This window comes from Clinocottus analis, unplaced genomic scaffold, assembly GCF_023055335.1.
Source record: "Clinocottus analis isolate CAN_PGR_092001 unplaced genomic scaffold, fCliAna1.0.p SCAF_27, whole genome shotgun sequence".
Classification (NCBI taxonomy): domain Eukaryota; kingdom Metazoa; phylum Chordata; class Actinopteri; order Perciformes; family Cottidae; genus Clinocottus; species Clinocottus analis.
Window position 1 is genome coordinate 2945911 of NW_027176009.1, and position 21541 is coordinate 2967451.

Consider the following 21541-nt stretch of genomic DNA (forward strand, 5'->3'; position numbering starts at 1 on the left):
AGGCATATGCTTAAAAGAAAATTGGATTAACTGCTGGCAAAATAAAAAAAAGGGGGGGGGGGATTATAAACGATTGTGACTTTAAGTGTGCTTCTAAAAAGATGGATTATAGTTTCAATTTTTACCCTCTTTCTTTGCTAATGGAAATTTGAATTAATCTTGTGCTGTTCAACTACTGAGCAACACACTCTGAAGACAAAGACAAGAGGGGGGGGGGGGGTAAAGTAGGGTGCCAGTGTCTGGATTTGGATTTACAGAACGGCCTGTTCCGGACCCACTCTATTCTGCAGCGCTCTCTCTCTCTTTCTCTCTCTCTCTCTCTCTCTCTCTCTCTCTCACAGTCTGCACGGACCTGCAAGGTGGAGCCGGGACAAGGAGGAAGGAGGAGGGAGAGGATGCACGTTTCAATGAGTGTTGGACTCGGAACAGGAATGAAAACACACGGAGCAACTGTCAAATGCGCGATGCAAGTGAGTGGGTGTATCACCCTTTTTTAATCACATTTTTCAAGCACAGTTTCATTTTGTGAAATCAAATTATCTCTGTAATGGTTCATAACTCTGCAGTCCCCATAATTCAGTACTGAACCACACCAGCAGTGATCCCTTCTGTCCTGCCATCTACAGGCTTTACACTAGTCTGCTCTGATTGGCAGAGATGACTAAAGCCCATAAATGGCCATAGGAACAAGTCGTACTACAAAGTGCCTGGCTGCGTGATTGTGAAAGGAGTGACGAAAAAAAATAAAAAGCCTTCAAATTGTGTTGCAGGAACCGACATTTGAGCCGGCACCCTTTCTTTTTTTAAATGTATTTGTGTGGGTGGAATACAGGAAAATGCAAAACCGCATGGGTGCTGCAATCTGCCGAGGCCAGTCAGCCGACCGGCTGGCCTTGTGCGGCATCGCGTATGAGCACCAAGATGACACATCAACTCCTGTCTATATTTAACTCACTGGACGCCTCTTCTTCCAATGTTCCCATCCTTTTAGAAAAGACTGCCAGGGAGAATGGTGAGAAAAGCAGGCCGAGGTGATATGCAATTACGCTGAATGGATCCAGCCTCCCACATCCTTTCATTGTACCCACACCCTCACAGATAATGAAATGGAAAGGCAAGCTTCTTTTCTCCATTTACCATAAATCCCACAAGTCTAGCCGCTCTCATTTATGGCGTCGAAGAAAAACTCTTAACGACGTGGCTCTTGAAGTCACAGAGCATAAACACCAGCATCACCCTATGTGGGTGAACTCAATCTGATAAGGGCTTCTGAGAGGCCCGTGTGTGCTCCCTCAGACGACGATGTGGGAAACCATCACCAACCAAGGTCTCCCTGAATACCCCCCCCCCCCCGTTCTTCCACTGTAGATACCATCAAGAATGCAGAGATATACCTCAGAATACCATCATGATCACGCTGCAAAGCTGCTGAAAGGACATTTTGTCCGGGTATAAGGCTGACATTGTGGCTAACGCGACACACAAATCAAAAAAAACATATCTGCATCAAAACAACACTGAACTTTTGACTTCAGCTCCAGCTTCGCCTGCATGCACCCTCGGCGGCCGAAGTAACTCGATGCCCTTAGCCTGGCAACCGTACTGTTGCATAACTCGAAAAAGGTGTGTGCACGTAAGAAGGAAACAAGGAGAAGGGAATGTCTTCAAGTTCACACAACTGAGCGATCCTTGACTTTAAGGTCTGCGGACCTGTTGATGAGGAAGAGCGTTCCTGAGGAAGGGCATGAAAAAAACACATTGTAGGGCAAGATGAAAGTAGGACTTGATGGACTTGTTTACATGTCAGGGCAGGGTGTGCACGTGCCTGCGGGCCGTGCTCTGTGATTCGAAGGTTAAATGTTTTGGAAAAGTGGAACGCCAACTCACCTATTCTTCTCCAGCTCATTATGTGTGGACCTGCAGAGACAGAAAACAGACGTTGTCAAAGAGAGCAAATGCAGAGTTTTGCACACGCTCAACAAGCACGGTGAAGGCTCACAGTATCCGCTCCTCCTGAAAAAGCTCACTCGGAATGGGCAAATAAGGCCTATCATAAAAGATCATAACTGCATGAGCGAGACAAGCAGGGGCCTGAGATAGGCACAGTGAGTTACCGTGCGCAATTCAAATTATGGGTTTATTAATTAATCTCAAACGAAACCAAGTAGAGGCCCGGAGCACTGGAGCATGGTACACCAAGAAATGTCAATGTGACAGCCAGGCATTCACTGTGGCTTTAAACAGCCTCTTCCTCAATAATGCACAGCACAACCCTGTGTGTGTGTGACACTGCAGCCATTGGAGTTCACACTGTGCATGGCTGTGTGCGTGTGTGCGTGTGGGCGCTGCTGGGCAAGTGTGATCGCGCACACACACGCACGTACACACCCGCAGTCAGGGTTCAGAGCTCTGTTAATAATGTAAAGTGAATCAGCTGGTTCCTAAGAGTTTCTTTGTGTGGCAACATACTGAAGGGGGACCTTCCCTCCTCCTGATGCATAAATGGCCACGTTCCCATCCACACAAACTGCACTCCAGCTCGCCTCAGGGGGGGACGGGTTTTAGGGGGAGGATGATGGACTCGACCTCTCCTGAGTCATGTACACAGCACTCTCTGTTGTGGGTTATCAATACTGCAATATGCTTTCTGTCGTCTCCTTTTTCTTTTAATACCGAGCTGCCAAAGCGGGCCGCCTTCCCTTACGCGGAAGCAGGAAATGTGGGGAAAGCAGGAGATAAGAATGGGGGAGGAAGGAGGCAGATAGGGACACGACAGAGGGGCCGGTCCAAGACTGCGGTCCAGTCAGTAAAAAATGGCCCTGCGGATTTTCTTTTTTTTCTTTTTCAAGTTGAATTATTTACGCCAATAAAAACACCATATGTGTCGACTTTAATAAATTACATTTCCTGCCGTTGGGTACGCAAGACTGGATGTTCAGTCAACTGTGGCGGCGTATGTGATTTAACATGAAAAGGTGTGTTTAGGTGAAGAACACGGGACGGGGCTCACGTGAAAGCTGGACCCGGACACTTTCCGCGAGAGCCTAAGTGCTCACACGCGTGCTCTTCTGACGGGTTCCACACATCACGTATTCTACAACTCCGTAGTGGTCATGCATGACTGTGTTCTGCCAACCAGTCACATCCAAAAAAAAAAAAACACCTAAGTGATTGACTTACAATCAGCTTGATTTCTTAAAGTCCGGCTACTTCTACTGCTCCAAAAGTGTTTACTTGTGGGGGAAAATTAATAGCCACAGTCTTTCTGTGAATATAAAATGAATCTATAATTACTTTCTAATGGCTGTGAGTACACTACATTATGTAACCATTTGCGAGCCAGAGCATTAGTCTTGCTGACAGAAGACGAACACTTTGGAGAGCATAATTTGGATAGTCGGCTGTCACTCTGTGTGTTGCTTGGAAACCCTCGTCACGATTTGTAATTTCTTTCAAACTCTTTAGCATTCACGCCATCATCTGATCCTGTGTCATTCTGTCATTATGTCACTATTTCCCCCGGCGGATTTTTACAATTTGAGAATGATTACAAAAAATGTGGGGGCCTTTTTACAATTGTGGCCATGTCAAGGTGGTGATAAAACAGACAGGGAAAACCCAAATCTCTGTTTCCCCACAGATAAAGAACTTTGGGACTGGAGAGTCTAGTTTTAGGGCAATGCCGATGTAACGTACACCATCTGGTACTCTGAAAATAGGAGAGGCCTTAGGTTCGCACTGGTCTAAGCAAAACACACACACACACACACACTGCATCTTAGTATGGTCTCTCATTCAGATGGATCAATCTAAGTCAGCTTGCTTTCACGTTGGCTTTTATCATCACAAACCACTTTCCCTCTCTCCTGAATCAGATATCTTTGTGTCTGGAGGTCCACTACAATGCGATAGAGATTATAAACTGGCCCACACACACGCACACACACACTGCAGCATACTCTGCAGTTGTATGTGTGTGTGCATGTATATGCAGCACACAGAGTGGGTCAATGAGATAAAGCAACCCTGCTATAAACGGTAGACAAGCGAGGACAGAGTCAGATAAGCCTATCGCTTTAAGCCTCAACACGCTACGGAGGAGGTAGAGCTACTGTATAGCCGGTACCGGACAGCACACTGGTTATTCAAACCAATATGTAATCATATTTCAAAGAAGTCAGTTTGAAATTCAATAAGGAATGTCCTGAAAGTAATAAAAAATGAGGAACAAACAAGAACATTTATGTGACAGAGGTGCAGGAACTGTGTGATCTCATTTAGACGCCATGGCTGGTCCATTATCTGTCATTGAGAACACACACATAGAAGATGATGTAGATTTCAGTTGAGGTGTTTTTCTCTCTGGCTTCTTCTTAATATGACATGGCGCAGTGGGGGAAAAATGGTTCACAACCATAACAAATGATCAAGATTTCTCCTCACACTCTGTCTGGAATCTATAAAAAGGACCGCCGGGTAACGCAGGTCACTAAAGACGCAGACAGGTGTGTACAAATAATGACGTTTTGTTGGTTTGCAAAGCGTGCAAATCCAGCGGGGATGAAATAAAACGGCATCACAACACGAGGCTGAGAGAAGGTGTTAAAAGCTAAATGGTGTTATCTCACTGAGTGAGATGTGACCGCGTCTCTGTAGGGAGCGAGATCAAACATCATCACTGCGCAGCCACATATGTATAATTGTGCGGACTTCGTTCTATGAGTGCACTCTCCTCGTTGTTCACCTGAGAGGCCGAGATGCGTTTAGGTGCCAGCGGATTTCCTTTTACATTGGGGATGATATTGTTCCGAAGCGCCATTATTCTGTGTACTTATGAAAAGGGCATTATAACAACAGCCTCAGACCTATATCTGATCACGACTGTTGCCATGCAGAACTAGTAGGCAGCGCTCATGATGAGTAATGCGCACTTCCTGTTTGTAGCTCGCTCTTACATTAATATTAAAAGGCCTCAGAGAGAGAGAGAGAGAGAGAGAGAGAGAGAGAGAGAGAGAGAGAGAGAGAGAGAAGCTTGTGTTTGATGTCAATGGACAGATTAATGAAAGCAGCCTAGCACCAAGAAAAAAAAAACAATACCAATGAGTCTTAACTTCGGAGATTCTCGTCTGCTTCTCTTATTATTAAAGGCTTCTTTCATCATTGAGGACATTGTGCTTGACAAGGGCTCAAGCAGCTGATAATGTGAGTATCAGACAGTGTTACATCCAGCTGCACAATAGAATAGAAGATAAACCATAAGCTCCAGCACACACATCACCAGCTCGATTCTGTGCATGCTTGATGATGCATTCTACAAGAAAACACGAGTGGTGCAAACACGCTTTTCTTTAAACGATATAAAACAAATCTAACAACACATAACGGATTATCCTGAACTGCGTTAATCCTTAAAAAGACTCCACATACACAACCTCGGCCATAAATAGCAGTGTTTTCCTCTTTAGGACCAAAGGCAAAGCTTTCCCTCTCTCCCACAGCGTAAAATACATTTGGCGTTGGAGAAAATGAGCAGGACTTCCACCAAAAAACTAAAATAATGACTCAATTTGAAATACAAGCAAACGCCTGTGGATTTATTCAACCAGGGAGAGAGGAATACACAGAGTTACTGATCGCTTTTCTTCTCTTAAAAACCGTCACTTTCACCACGGTGCCTAACCTCAGCAACTGCAGTCCGTTTGACAATCAGCTGATGAAACCACCACCAAGCCAGCAGACAGCGGTGTGGTCCCCAAGTAATAAACACGGCTCAAGTTTGAGAAACCTCCATGCAAACTTTTTATTTGTTTATTTAGCATTAATTTAGCTTGTTTACCAAACTGCACATGCAACACGTCCCAGTACACCTCACGTTAAAGACAGTTTACCTAACGGTAAAAGCAAAACAAGTATGCGGTGTCAACAGTGCCCACAATTAGCCCCCCGGGGGACGAAATAGAGACGTTTCTTACCTATTGTGGTTACTGCTAAACTTCTTATTTCGGAATTTTCTTTGCCTCTGGTAGTCTGTGGTCGGACTCGATGGAAACGTCGAAGCATATCCGTGTTCACACTCTGTTGAAAGAAAACGTGTTAGCTTTTCTCTAGACGAGGTTTTTTGTGGCACTTTTTTTCAGGACTACATCCAAAACAATATCCCCCCTCGGCTGGACGCGAACATACGCGTCGCCGATGTACGTTGGCGGTGACATTTTGCGGACAACACTTCCTATTTCGGTGTGTGGCGGACAACGGCCAAAGCGGTCAACGGATCAGATGTTGACGCTTTTCATTGACACACACACACACACATCTCCGCTTCGCACACGTTTGTCTGTGTTATTACCTCTATCTCTCCTCTCTAAAAACTCTGCAGCTTCCAATAACCGCTGGACATTTATGAGCTGAACAGCCGTCATCGTGTCCCGAGGCTGGCTGCTGTTGACGTCAGCGAGGCTCTCTTCAGGTTCACGTTAGCTTCGCCAAAAAGCAGCGACGACAGTTTCGTTTTTAATGACAGAGAAGAGAGGACATCGGTTTTACTACGCTGTAATACTTCAAAGACGTCGTGTTATATTATCTTGGTCAATGTCTTCTTCGTTGGTTCATCTGCAGCTTTCGTTAAAATAAGCAGAGGGGGAGAGAAAAAAAAAAACGAGTGTTTCCAAGCTGACAAGCTACAGCCAATCCTTGCCAGGTTTCGTTATAAGAAAATGTCAAAATCGGTGTATCAAAGTATTAAAAGTGTTTAGGAAACACGATATTAAATGTTTACAAAAACGGATATAAATAATATAAAATTCCCCCGAGGGAGCCAGCAAAGAGCCTGCTGCTGCTCGTTTCCTCTCCTCTCCTGTTTGTTTACCTAGCTGCACAGCTGAGAGGCGGGGACCGAGCGGAGGAGAGGCCGGTCTTGCGCGGTGCATTGTGGGAAGCATAGTCTTTCGACATGTTTGACAGACTGTCAAATAGTTCTAATACAGTATACACTATTTTCACAATTTAGCACCCTTTTACTGCGATTTATCAAGTAAAACACCGTCCGTAATTATTTAATGACTGATCTTTAATCAGGCAGGTCAGTTTAACGATGAAATACATATGCGGACGGTGCACATGTCAATATATATATTATTTAAGTTTATGTGATGTGTTATTCTTGCCAAGTTTAGTCAAGGTTACTGTTCCTTAAGACAAATAATGGTAAAATAAATGATGATTAAATATTCACCATCACTCTAGATCAGAGGCCTGAAATAAGTAGAATATGACAATTATTCATAGGCCATTTTTTGGCAAAATAATTTAAAAAAAAGAATTTACAAACATAAACTACCAATCGTGAATTTGATGTGTTACTGACCAAACACAAATACTCATTGTGTGGCATTATTTCCTCTCACATTAACTCTTCCCAATCTCCTCTCTCTGCAAAAAATTAATTAAAAAAAGAAGCCCTACAAATCCCATGATCCACCACGAACGAAGGAGTGTACTTGCCGGCTGAAGCCAGGCCCAGCAACACATGACGTCACTACCGACCGGGCGTCTGATTGGCGGATGACTTTGACAGGCGTTGAGGGTTGAGCTCGCTCCCGACCAACCACAGAGAAGCTTTGCGCCATGTGGAAGCCAGTGGGGCACGCCCACAAATAGCAGGAAGCAAACAATCGGTAGAAGAGCTGTGCTGCTGCGATCTGCTGCTGCAAAATCGCCACGTTACATTATAATAGGTTTTATTACTCAAAGGTATTTTGCCACGCGCATAAGCCCTTATGCGCAGCCTTTCTGCTCAACAGCCCTGAACGAAGTACGATGGAAAAAAACAGCTTATTTTTCACTGTCGTTGAACCATGACTTGGTAAAAGGAAACTAGGACATCATTAATATTTCATTCTTAAAAAGTCGTTTTTAATATTGCATTTATTACAAATGAGCGACCATTAAATAATAAGTGGGCCATGATGTATTTATAATTTTAAAGGCCACTTGTAAGTAAGCCTTTATTAAGGGTTTATAAGTTATAGAAATATAAATCAAACAGCCACCAAGACGTTTTCCATGTTTTGCACATGTCCGATTAACCATCCAGCTGTGTCGTCTGCGTTATATTGATAAAGTTGCATGTTTTTTCGATCTAGTCTGCGGGGGCACAATGACATCATCCTAAACTGAGTTGGAGAACGCTGCAATGTGGTCAGATTTATCATCTCGGAGTGGTTGCCAACATGCACACCCACACACGCAATCGTAATGTCATAGAACTTTATATATGCTGTTGGGAAAAACATATTACAAATTACTGTGATGAGTGTTGTGCAAGCGCAAAGCGATGCCCAGTGTCCAACATGCAGGTATACAGATACAAATAGTCCGGAAACAAATGAAAGCAGAGCCTGTTATACTCTCCTATAATACCAAAGGCTAAATCAGTCATATTAGTCTGGTGCAGGCTGTGCTTATAGCAGGCAGTGGTGCTTAGTTCAATGAACTCAGCCCTTTGTTGTCTGAGACTATTCACAATGAGGTCTTGTTTTCCTGAAATTCAGAGGCAAATGACAAGGATCAAACGCAGCACATAAAAACTCACTTCCGTCCTTCCTCTCGGCGCTCTCGAGAAAGCGAGCAGCTTCCAGCAAAACTTGTACGTTTTTCAGAAAAGTGTTGATCTGCTCCATGTGGGAGTCTTTGGAGTTGAAGACGTCATTGAAAGGGCAACTAGACATGTCGAAATCTTGCTGATCCAAGAGAGACGCCTCGGAATCAAAAAAGAACTCCTCGCTCTTCAAACTTCCTGTCTGCATCTCACTTTTGGCCATTTTTTTTTCCAGCTCTTTAGTTTGTGCGGCTTCGGTTCTGGAGACGTGCTGAGCGCAGTGGACAGGGAGGCAGCTACCAGTGGATGCTGCTCTTGTCAGATGGTTCCTCTTTCCTTTTTCTGAATGCGGGGTGTTTAATGTGGAGCAGTGGCCAATGTCAGTAGATGGTGGTGCATGGGAAAAAAGAGCCCGGCCCCCTCCGTCTGAGGAGTCTGCATGGTCCTTGTGCCCGTCGTCGACAACTCTTTCTGATTTATCTATACAGAATAAAACTAAACAAATAAACAGACACATGTCAATGAGACCGTACGATCACACAGTTTAGGACTCTATGTTAAACACACACTGAGTTGGATATTTTTTTATACATCTGAGTTGGATATATTATGTGTAAGTAAGTTGTTATAACATTGTAATATAAATACTTTTATTGTAGTTCACTGATATTTCACTTATATCAGCATGCCACTTTACTAAGTCGGCAACTGATAAACAAATGTACATGACACAAAGATCTATGCAGAGTACACTTTATATCTCTGTAGATATATCTATTCTATCAAGATGAAGACAGGTGGAGCCTTGGTTATTATTCACGTAGTCACACATTCATAGAAAATGAAAATGAAAATAAAGGATGAAAACAATCTTATATCAGGAGGATGAATAGACACAATTCTCACCCGATTTACTGGAAATAGCATCACTCATTCCCTATTTTCATTGCTTATGAAGTTTGTTACTTCACAATTATTTTTTTTTACATTTGACTTAAGGTAGCCAACTGATGTATCAGTAGCAGCAGAAGCAAGCCTAGTAATGCTCGTAAGAGAGGTTAGGTTCTGATTCTGATTAGTGATAGTTGAGGGTTTGCTTTCTTGATATTCTACACCTGAAATGCATCACACTCGGGAGGGCCTTTCAGTAGAAATACTAATCTCGAAGAGTAACGTATGTGTAAAATAACGCTAGTGAGTCTGTAGATAGGTTCTATTATGTGACAGAAACGGTAACTGAGAGATAAGTCCTTAGCCTTGATCTTGTGCCATTCTCACTAGACCTTTAGGTGAGCTGTTTTTACACTGCTGCAGACTCCGTTTTGAACCGGAACATGTCGAGGCAGAGGCCCGTATTCAGCTCAGATACCCCCTCCCCTCCTGCCACTTCAAAGAGCCAGCAGCAGCCCATGACCGTTTGATGTAAAGTTCACAGAGACAGAAACTTTCAAGTCAGACGCACAAGGGAATCTCTGAAGGTCCCTGCCGCCACTGCCCCACCTCTCCACCCCGAGTGAAGGGTAGCGGTGGAGGAAGGAAACCCAATGCAGAGCAGTCCCATGAGTCCCATAGAGAAAAGCGCTCAGCCACACCCTCTTTAAGATTTTAGGCCAGCTTCCCCATTTGAGGTTACTGAGTGCATCCTTGTTGCCTGTGCTTTTTAGGTTTAGCTTGCCCACAATCGTGCGTAGCTTGGGGGAAGATGTCCCTCAATTCACAGACATGAGAAGTTGTTATGGCTTGACCATGTTTTCTTCTCAATATGGATCACACAGGGTCACAAGCCCAACAGGTCACACACCACTGTTGGACCAGTCATGTCACGTAGTGCAGGTAGGGAGAATGAAGGAATACTGAAAAGCAGCCCCACTAGGCATCACTGGTCACAGTATGACGATAAAGACTTCAGACGTATAGCTCATGTCCTCCAGACACATATTTGTAGCCTCCCCAACACTGACAGGTCAAACCATTCCTCTTCACGCTATCTTTCCAGTTAAAGTAATACAAATGCAACAAGCATGTCAAAACAACCTCAGATAAAGCCATAGGAGACACAGGGACCGAGGTCAAACATTTTCAACAAGTTGAGTTCCCTGAGCCTGAGGGGCAAAGCACAACAACCTCCTGCGCATCTGTACGTGAAAGAGAGGAAAGCAGCAAATGGCAAAACAAATACTACTGTCTCCTAAATGGAAATTAAAGGATGTGCTACTACATTATTACCTGAGATCATCAGTTTAAATTAGGGCTGCAATACATTTAATTGTTGTTTAATCTGTGCATAATTCAAAAAGGTATATAATAGGGACTCTTCCCATGTTAGCATAGGAACATTAGCATTTAGCACAAACCTACGCTGTGGTTAGGTGTAGCCTCACAGAAGTGCTAGCATGGCTGTAGTCTTCGGCTTTGTCTATATTCTCACGTTTCGCGTAGCACTTTGGCGTGGTCGTCCACAGATGGTGTGGGAGCTACGAACAGACACACAGGTGTTTATGCTAGCCATGGTATTCGTTGCATTATCCTCAGAAAGGCCAGAGGGTATATGAACAAAATGTGCTGTGGAAAACAAGAAGTCAACGACTGTAACTTGCAAAACGGCCTCCACCAAACTTCACAATGCTGATGAGGAATTGTAAGTAACTCATATAATCATGGACTATTTAACTGCCTTCATATGATCCCTGCAAAAGAAAGAAGTCAAGTATTACTATCGAGTATTATTTTTAAGATCTTCTGTTTCAAAAGCATCTGAAAACAAATGGGCCTTCTTTGTAAAAGTCTCCGACATGTTAGTAGTGCTTTTACCAATAAACTACATTTGTGACAGTCATGTCAAAGCTCAGAGTGTTCGTGCAGCGAACGCCTAGTTACAACATTTTACAACAAGTCAAAGGGCACAAACAAGCACCAGGACCGTCACAAATGCCACTCAACTCGCACGCAACCTTTAATGACGTGATTTTCCAGTGCGCACCTTCAGCCACCTGCATTGCGGGGAGAAAAAAAACGACCATTCTGTTGTTACTTATTTTGTTCATCAACATATCATTTCAGCACATCTGGAGAGAGCAGTGTGATATAAGGATGGTCGAGTTGACAAGGAGGAACATCATAATATGATGATGACAAAGCAAGCCCATAATTTATCATAAGCAACCATTTGGTTTCTGGGGATGTGAAACCATTTTGAGGCACGGTGAACATTGATCTAATTACAATTCTCCTGGGAAAATAATAGCGTTTTGTTTGTTGGAGCCATCTTGCATCGTCGCTGAATCAACATCATCTATTCAGTCTCTGTGGGTTGAGGACATATTAGAGTACCCGGCAAAATTACACTCTCAAATCTTCTGAAGGCAGTAACGTAGGGATGGAAGACACATTGACGCAATAAAAAACGCAAAGCTATAATGGGTCTCTCTCGGCCCTCATCGCCTACCCTGAAAAGTCACTGACATTTTCGTAAATGTCACAGATTTACATCATTCTCTGGGGACCACTTCAACTGGTGGCGTTCATGGGTAATTAGGCTACAATTGTGTCTACAACGGGCAACCCGGGAGGTAGAGCGGGAAGAAACGGGAAAAAGGGCAACTGTGAGGAGGAAAAGAGGAAAAAGGGTTTAAAGAACTTGAGTGATGGTTGAGAGAATATCATCGAATCTCTTGACGATAAACATGCACGGCCCTTCATGGTGAAACCTTTGTCCTGACAGCGGAGTAGAGATTTGAAGAGTGGCCATTCCTTCTGCTGACCTTTTCACAGCCCTGTACCCCTGTCTGTTTAGCTTTCCAAAACACCAGAAGCACTCTTGTGCTTCTCCTTCACCCAGTTGGCCTTTTGACCCCTGTCTATTTGTTTCCACAAGGTGAATGAGTAAAAGTAGGAACTTTTATTGAAACTCAAGATGAAACAAAACAGAGCAGCATGCCTAAAACACTGTACACTGTAAGCATGTTAAATTAAAACATGCATATCAGAATACATTATAAACAGTTACTTCCAAAGATTGAGTATAGTTGCATGGTGGAACCATGCGCCCTAAATAAGCCTCTCTCTTTTGTTTTGGCCTTTGTGCACTGGTGTGCTTAACAAGGCCTCTGAGAGAGACCCTCATCCTTAACCTTTATGTCCTCTCCTCATCAGTCACAATAAGTATTTGTTCTCCATGGGAGGTCAAGCCTGACACACAAACACTGAATACATGTCCTGTTTTTCCCCCTTCCACAAATCAATTACTGTAATTGCCGGCTTACATGTGAACCAACCTTTGTGGCACTTTACATCACAAACACACACAAATCTGCAAATCCCAGGTTGAATTGTCCCAAGGTACACAACAAATAGCTGCCACTATGTTTCCGTCGCACCTTATTTACAAAACTCGCTGTGCAAACCGACCGCAAGCTAGCACAGGTGCCTGAGCGTAATTGCTGCTTGCTCAAAACGACGTCCATCAGATAGAGGGAACGCTCGTTCAAGGAAAATGACCGGGTGGGAGTGACAAAGCATTTTTTTCTTCTTTTTTTCCGTGGGAGCCTCTTCAGCTGACCTCATCTTGACACCGTGGGCTATGCTACTGTTGGTGTGCTTATTTTCCCAAGGGCCCCGAGCTGTGTGGCTGTCTGCTTTGTCAGGGCTTTCTGTCCAAGATACTAATCTGTCTTCCATCAAGATTGCTGTCGGGCTGTTCTTTTGTTTGGCTTGAACCGTGCGGCCGCTTGGGAAAGGCTTCCTGGGTATTATCTCCATTCCAGGATATTTTCAGCCCTTCCTTGTGATACAGTATCAAAACAACACATTATACAGCTGCACCCCACCCTATTCCTCAAATCAGCGCTGCTGATGCGACTACATCTGCACCTCGCTATCTCAATTCTCACTTCCTGTCTCAACACTCTCTCTGGTGAATATTTTCACTATTATTATTTTATTTATTTCACTTCAGTGTTCTACGGCGAGGGAGGACACCCAAAACACCCAAAGCACCAAGTCACTCACAAACATGCTGATGAAACGACAGGGTGGATGAAACATAAACCCATTAGACTGCAGACTGGTGTTGCCCCTCCCGAGGCGACGTGCCCTTTGGCTCTTGGTGACCATTGTTCGCCTCTGTTCCCAGGCACTGACATCTGGTGACAATGGCCGCAGCGGAAAAAGAGCCAGTGAGTGCACACTTACACAAATACATACAAACACACACGCAGACACAAAGAAAACATACAGAATATTTGTAGACATCAGAGAAACAAACAAACTTGGGTGCGTAAGGAACTGAAACAAAGAGCTAAACTGAGTGCACACACACACACACACACACACACACACACACACACACACACACACACACACACACACATGTGCACAACGTTATGAACACACACAGAAAATGAAGCAAACTGCATTTCTAAACAGAAATGAACTCGAGGACCAAAACAAGAATGATAACACAAACAAACACTTTTGCAGACGATTATACATACAAACACACACGCACACACTTCCCCAGGCATAGGAGGGGTGAGATACATTGACATAAACGCCCACACACACACACACACACACACACACACACACACACACACACACACACACACACACACACACACACACACACACATACAAGGGTACATGCAGAGCCGTACAAAGTAATGCAGACATGTCAGACATGCTTATTAAAAGTTTAAGGGATCACATAAAACTAGCACACACATGTATACAAATGGTCACACACAAACGTTTAAACCCAGTTAAAGTGGAAAGTTAGACGGGTAAGCAGAGCGGGGGACACACACACACACACACACCAGCAGCGACACACCAATGTGAGCATTGTTTGCTCCTGATTTCCGTGCTAACCTGCCATTTATCCACGGGGGCCTCAGACTGCTGTCTCTGTATCTCTGCAGCTCCACTGGAGGTGCGGCTCGGCGCTCCCCTAAAACATTACAACCCCCCTCCTGCTCTCCCTGCCACCCGCCTCTACCTTGTGTCTCTGATGTGGGATGCTGCCAAATTAGACAGGAGGGCCTTGGGGCAGTGTGTCTCCTCTGCAAATTAGAGGAGAGAGAGCGGAGGAAGGCCGGAGAGAGAGGGCGTATGCGGGACAGGGAGAGAGAGGGAGAGAGAGAGAGAGAGAGAGAGAGAGAGAGAGAGAGAGAGAGAGAGAGAGAGAGAGAGAGAGAGAGAGAGAGAGATTACAGGTTCAAAGAGCTAATGACCTGTATGAGGAGGGCAGTAATGGGAGTCGGTGGATAAATAGGACGAGAAAGAGACTTCATCCCAATTGATGGTTTAGCCCAGGGGTGTCAAAGTCATTTTAGTGAAGCAGCCACATTCTGCCCATTTTGATCTCAAGTGGGCCAGACCAATAAAATCACAGCATAATAAAGCATAAATAACGACAATATTTCTCTATGTTTAAATCATAGGTGAAGTTTTTTGGATGATAAGCCCTATTTTAAGGTCTTTCAACAATTACCTAGAAACATAAAGACCAAAAATTCAGACATCAGCTCTCTGTTCATCTGCCTGGGCTCTCCTCCGCAGAATTCCCTCGCTTTGTGACGCGTTTGTGACGCCACTTTCATGACGTCATCCATTTTGAACGACTTCCAACACAATAATATCAGTGCACAAATCAGTTGTGACTGTGGATCAATTGTTTGCATGTCGGTCTTACAAACAGAGGATCAGAGGTTCGAATCCCAGCTCTGGTAATTTTGATCATCTGTCGGACTGGACCCCTTGGCGGGCCGGATCTGGCTGCATACTTGACACCCCTGGTTTAGCCTGATCAGACCAGGAAGTGAGGCATTCCTATCCTCACAAAATAGTATGTACTGGAAGCTTGTTGACGTAGTGAGCGAGGTCACTAACCAGATAAGGTAACTTGTAATTATTTGAATCCACTTCTGTCTCACAAATGACAGTAAACCATACGCATCAGCTCTTCTGTGGATCAGTCTATCCTCAAACTTAGCAGGGTTATCCACATTTTGTTTTGGTGTGACACAGAGAATACGAAAGCTTGAGACGTGAAGCCGGTTTCCTCTGATCGATCAAAAAACAAATGTTGACTACATCTTGTAAAAGAAGAGAAATCATGGCCAGAACTGACAATGTGTTAGTCTGTATGTCAATACCTGCCGACCCCCCACACTAGTCCATTAGCTACTACTGAAGTCATAATACTTTTAAAAACAGGTCCTAAATATATACTCAGATTTGTATTTTTGTTAAATGATTAATAATTTCCTGGAACAGCTGTGCAATGCAGTTTTTAGCAAACACTATTCACATATAGGTGTTGTTTTTGATCTTTTAATAGAACCTCATCACACCTGTCATTGGGGTATTTAGCTCAAATCCTGATTTTGAAGCGGATTTTCTTCCTCGTGATGAAGACACAATGCCGTAAATTGTGAAGTTGCACTTGGCTAGTTAATAGTCATGCAGGCTTGGAATGATCTGCATGACAAATGGTTCCCTTTCTTTGTGGATTTTCTGGAATGTTGTCTATTAAACGTCTGTCAACTAAATTCTAGATGTTGAAATGCATAGTCTTTAGTTCACACATTGAAATGCTGCCAAGTGCATTTCTTTGTCTTCAGACCTTGAATACTTTCTTTAGATGAAAGTATTCAACATTGCCAACATTGTTTTATCGTCAAAGAACATCAAATGATAAAACACAATCCACAAACAGTCCCTAACACACACACACACACACACACACACACACACACACACACACACACAAACGTGCGCATACGTGCAAACGTTCACACATAACACTTTTATCTTTCTTGTAGCTGTAGACAAGAAGCCTCAGACCCCTGAAGAATTTGCGGAGTGATGATTGTGGGCACTTGGAGATGCTGAAGGTGAGGTGAGAAGAGGAGCCCGAGGAGAAGAAGAAAGTAAGAAGGAAAAAGAGGATAGGAGAAGACAGCAGAGAAGATGCTGTGGGAATCCTCCCTCTGTCGTTTTCACACTGGCTTCCTGTTGTCACTGCTCCCATTTCCTCTCCCAGAGGAACTCTGCTCACACGTCCCACGATTCTCCTTTTTGTTTGTGTTTATTTCCCGTCCTGGCCTGCTGAAAACTAAAAACTAAAAATATGTTTTTGGGTGGTGGTACCTGTGTGTGTTATGTCTGAATTCCTGAGTAAAAAACAACTAACTCTATCTGGAGTCTCGAAGGAGCCCTGTTGACCACATATGGAAAGTCCTTATGTCAACCAACAGAACTACAAACACACATCCCACCCTCTATGTTATCACCCCTTCACCTACGTACCTCTGTTTTTATTTTTTTATTCATCCCAAGTTACTTCTTCCTGTGTCAGGCCTTCACCTTCCTCCGTCCCCCGTCCCCCATACCCCACGGCTTCTGTCTGCAAATATCCCCCTCTCCTTCCCCTCCTTCTCCTCTCCGTGTTTTTCTGTCTGTCTTCGAAGGCGGGGGTGGGGTGGGGTGTGGTGGGGTGGGATAGGGTGGGGGAGGCGTTTAGTCTGGCTGGGGATGCTGCCTGCAAGAAGAGCAGTAACCTTTCTTTGGGTCCTTGCTGATTTCATTATTTTCATTATTGGGAGACTTCCACCGTAGCAATCCCATTAGGATAAGACGGGGCCCAGCAGGAGAGGGTGCGCTGCCTGGGGGTGTCGTGTGTGTGTGTGTGTGTGTGTGTGTGTGTGTGTGTGTGTGTGTGTGTGTGTGTGTGTGTGCGCTTGTGTGTGTGTGTAAGGAAATGGAGTGGGTGTCCCGCAGGATAAGAGTCTGAACTTAAGCACGGCTACATTACCCCGGATTGTCGGGGGGTACATTCCTAAATCCTAAATTAGGTATGTCTCAGTTGTGATATTTGCCTGTTCAACTTTAATAGCTGTTTATAATCTTCATCAAAATGATTAACTTGAAAATGTGATCATTGAGACAGAGCTAACATCACTGTGTTTAGTCAAGAACCAAGGGCTACATGAGTTTATTTATTTATTCAAAGATTTTCCAGAGACTAAGATGACCATCACAGTAATGTTGATTATCACTATGTGATATTGTCAGCAATTTGGAAAAGTAGGGCTCCCAAACCGATCAGATACAGTCAGCAGTCATATATAAAGGTGACAAGTGAATCCCTTTTTGACATGTGCAGTCATTCAATAAATCATATGTCATTATCCATAAAAAGAAACCTAGTGGTATACTAAACACATGCCTTGGAGCCAGTAAACAAATAAAACGGCCTCAATTATTTACTTGAACATTCAAAGTGAAACTGCAACCAGTTCTTCTTCAACATTTATATACTTATCTTTCCCCTCCTTCTGTGTTTGGTTCGGCCCATGTGACCGACGAGATGACATGTTGCTTCTCTTATCAGTTATTGGTGGAGCAAATTAGCTCGACTGCGGTAATGAGGAAGTCCTACAGAGGGACAAAGTCAAAGTGATGTTTTTGCTGTTCTTAATATTTTATTATTCGAAAAAACTGATGTCATCAAGGGTTCATCAATCTAATGAAGTTGGAAAAAGAGATTGATAAATAAGCCTGAGAGGTTACGAGCAGCCCTTACCCCATTTGTGAGCTAAAGCTGTCTGTACTGTTGGTTTTGTTTCCCATACACACCATTTTAACTTTTTCACATCCTTCCTAGCAACAGGTTGTATATTCAAAGATATTTAATGAATAACGATCTCATTTCAATTCCAGTCTCCTATAGCTCCGCCCAACTTAACGAGAGGTCTAATCAGCCAGAGTAATTGAAAACACCTGTGTGGCTGTGCAGGACCTGAAACTGAAATACTTTCACAGAAAAAACAAGTCCATCCTGCCCTCTTTCAGCTCCCCACATGCCTCTGAAGAGCTGCTGAGGATCAAGGGTAGTTTTCTTTAGTGGCTGTCCACGAGTCACAGAAGGCCGGCTCTGTGGCTGAAGCACAACTTGATGTTCATAGAGGCTGTGATAACAGCACAGACACAGTCACAATCTCTATAAAAGCTTAAGTGTCCATCACCATGGGGGACACAAAAAGATATGTATATATATATTGTTTTTATAGATAGAGATACGTGTATGGCTCCAGGTGAAAGGTTTATGGTCCAGAAGTCTGATTATTCTTACTGCAGGCAGGACCATATTTCTTGGTAGCACATTGCCTCAAAAGACAGAGAGCAACATTTCTCAGCACTGTGATTTATAAGATAACCGCAGCGCTTTAAATTAATTTGGGAGTAATGTTAATTACCATTTTCTGACAAACAACGCTAATCCCTCACTTAGCTATCATTTACGGGCGACGTCTCTTATCTCGCTTGCGTGTCTGATGAGGCTCAGAGGGAGCAAAAGAACGTAATAGCCGATGCATCATCTTGAAAGTGAGGGGGTGTGAACCTCAGCGGCCTCCTTACAACGTCGTCATCTGGAGCCAAACTCCCGCCTTGCACTCATCACCCTGACAGCTTAAATGCCCCATTTAGTGCTGTTTTTGTAGGCTGTGTGTGTGTGTGTGTGTTTGTGTGTGTGTGTGTGTGTGTGTGTGTGTGTGTGTTTGCAGAGGAGGGGGAGCAGGAGCGGGTGAAAGGCTCATTTAAACCCAAGGGAGTATGGGACACATATGCATATATTACATACACTTATACATACCAGTCACATTTACACACATAGCCCCACACACACACACACACACACACACACACACACACACACACACACACACACACACGCACACAACCCTGTCATGGCCTTTGGCTCAAACAGACCCTTTCCCCCTGAACTGATGACTGCAGCAGTTAAATCCTTATCAGTCTAATACTTCAACGTTGCCATCAGCAGCATAAATGCCATGAGTTTGTTGCCTGGGTCACGCAAGCAATGATCAGAGGAAATATATGTACAGTGTTTGAGGCGCTTAATCTCCAATCTTATATCTGGCAGAACCCATGAAAACATAGGAAGGGAGGGATCGGAGAACTCGCACGCAGCTGAAACGCTCGGTAATGAAATTAGGGTTGAGACTGCAACATGCTGCTTGTTATCCTCTTGGTAACCATGGAGATTAAGATCAAGTGTCACCGCAATGCACACAGACACACACACACAGACACACACACACACACACACACACGCACACACACAAACACACACACATACTTGAATGTCGATGCTTATGAAGCTCTACATCTTAACCCTAACCCTTAATCAAATCCTGACTTAATCCTAACTCTGAACTAAACCAAGTCCTAACTGTACTAGATAATTAAGCCACATAATGGCTAGAATGGCATCTCCCTTCATACTAATATGAAGATAAATTCTCAGAAAGAAGTAAAAGAACCCAAAACACACAGAAACCCTGAAAGCCTTCCAGTTCCCGAGTGATTATGGTTTGGTTGCTCTTCAGCAGCTGGATTTCTATACAATACTCATGAATCTAACAATTTATGAGTTTGCTATAAACAATCTTGGGCTGTGGTTTTAGAAAGCAGTGTTAATCAATGCAATTTGTTAACAATATCCCAAATAATTAAATAATCCACAATGTATTATCACCCAGCTCTACAGTTCCCTCCAGCCATGTGGAAAGTTTTAGCACCTCTCTGCATATTGTTTTGCTTTTACAGCTTGGAAATTAGTTTTTGTGCACTCTCACTACTCTCATCATGTTGTTTCCAGAAGCAACAGGCAGCCGTTTTCAGCGAGAAAGCTGTGATGAACCCCTCAAGTGTTACCTGTCCAGTATCAAGCAGCAGCATACAGATAGTGGTGAATATTTAGCTGCTAAAGAGTCAAATGTTGGTTGGAGACAATAAGGAGCTGAAGGGAGAGAATATTGTACTTTAATTTATTAGTTAGTCAGAAACAGGACTCCAAATAATTCCGTAATTGCCGGATGTGTAAATGAGCATGTATACTGTCCACTGGCTTCAATGCAAAGATGTCCAGAGACCAACATACTATCCAAATACTTAAATATTAGCATTTGTGTTTTCAAATGCATTCCTTTACTTCCTGGTCTAGCAAATACAATGTGTTAGTTAGAGTGAAAGCCATAACCAATGGCGCTAATGAATTGGAAATGGCTGCCAGTCGTAGAACTGCATTATTAGAAAACATTGACGACTTGCAAGTAATGCCATATGTAAATTAACTGTAAAGTTCAACCCAACGAGGATCATTGAAAACATTTCAAGCGTTAGAATTGCTGTTGTAATAAATTTACCTCAACTCAACTTTAGTATAACTAGAATGATACATGATGTACTTTTGAACTAAAGATACTCTGTGTTCTCCCGTTGACCCTCAGTGGAAACAGGGTGACCATAGCAGTCGGCCGTTTCTGGGTAAGTAGGTCCGGGATGGGCCTCCAGCGACAAGGAGGCCCAGCCAAACAATAGGAGCCAAAGGGAAAGAGTGGCGGAGAGGGTCCTCCAACGTCTATCGCCGAAACTAGGTCTTCCATTCACTGAGCCGTTCTTCAGACAATGGGGCTGGATGGGGAAGAGTGAGTGAGCGACTGAGGACTTTATGAGCATGGAGAGACTGCCGGTGCCAGGCCGGCACATGTATAAATGTTAAAGGCGCGTGTGCATGCGTGTGCTGTGATTACTTTTAGAGGAACCAATCTACGTGAACCACATACACACAAACCCTCGTGCACACACACACCGACAGAAGGAACCCCTGTAGCCGAGCCTTGCACCCCGGTTATGGGTCCTCTGCAGCTAAATATGGCTCCCTACTGAACATCTGTGCTTTATCAAAAGCAAACAGCTCTCCTCTATTCATCTCCCGCTCACATAGCCCCTGAATGGTGATTTGATGTGTATTGTTCAGCTCTGTGGTCATGAACCCTGCTCTGTGATATTTTACTCCCAGGGAGTTTTTTTTTAAAGTGGAATGGGTCTTTAGTATCCCATTTCCATGGCTGATTA

At 43.8% G+C, this 21541-nt stretch overlaps 1 protein-coding gene across 2 annotated transcripts in view; it reads right to left on the minus strand.

Moving 5' to 3' along the window:
• Nucleotides 1-8952, minus strand: part of mxi1 (max interactor 1, dimerization protein) — a 29148-nt gene extending 20196 nt beyond the window's left edge. Inside the window, exons 1-3 of one of the 2 annotated variants that reach the window (XM_068592366.1) lie at nt 8591-8952; nt 5973-6075; nt 1888-1917 (exon numbers count right to left, since the gene is read on the minus strand). In XM_068592366.1, the coding sequence (XP_068448467.1) occupies nt 1888-1917; nt 5973-6075; nt 8591-8819 (362 nt within the window). In that variant the 5' untranslated portion in view covers nt 8820-8952. Of the gene's footprint in view, nt 1-1887; nt 1918-5972; nt 6076-6346; nt 6889-8590 lie in introns of those variants that run through there. The other variant, XM_068592367.1, reaches the window with a different exon arrangement.
• Between the last annotated feature and the right edge of the window lie 12589 nt (nt 8953-21541).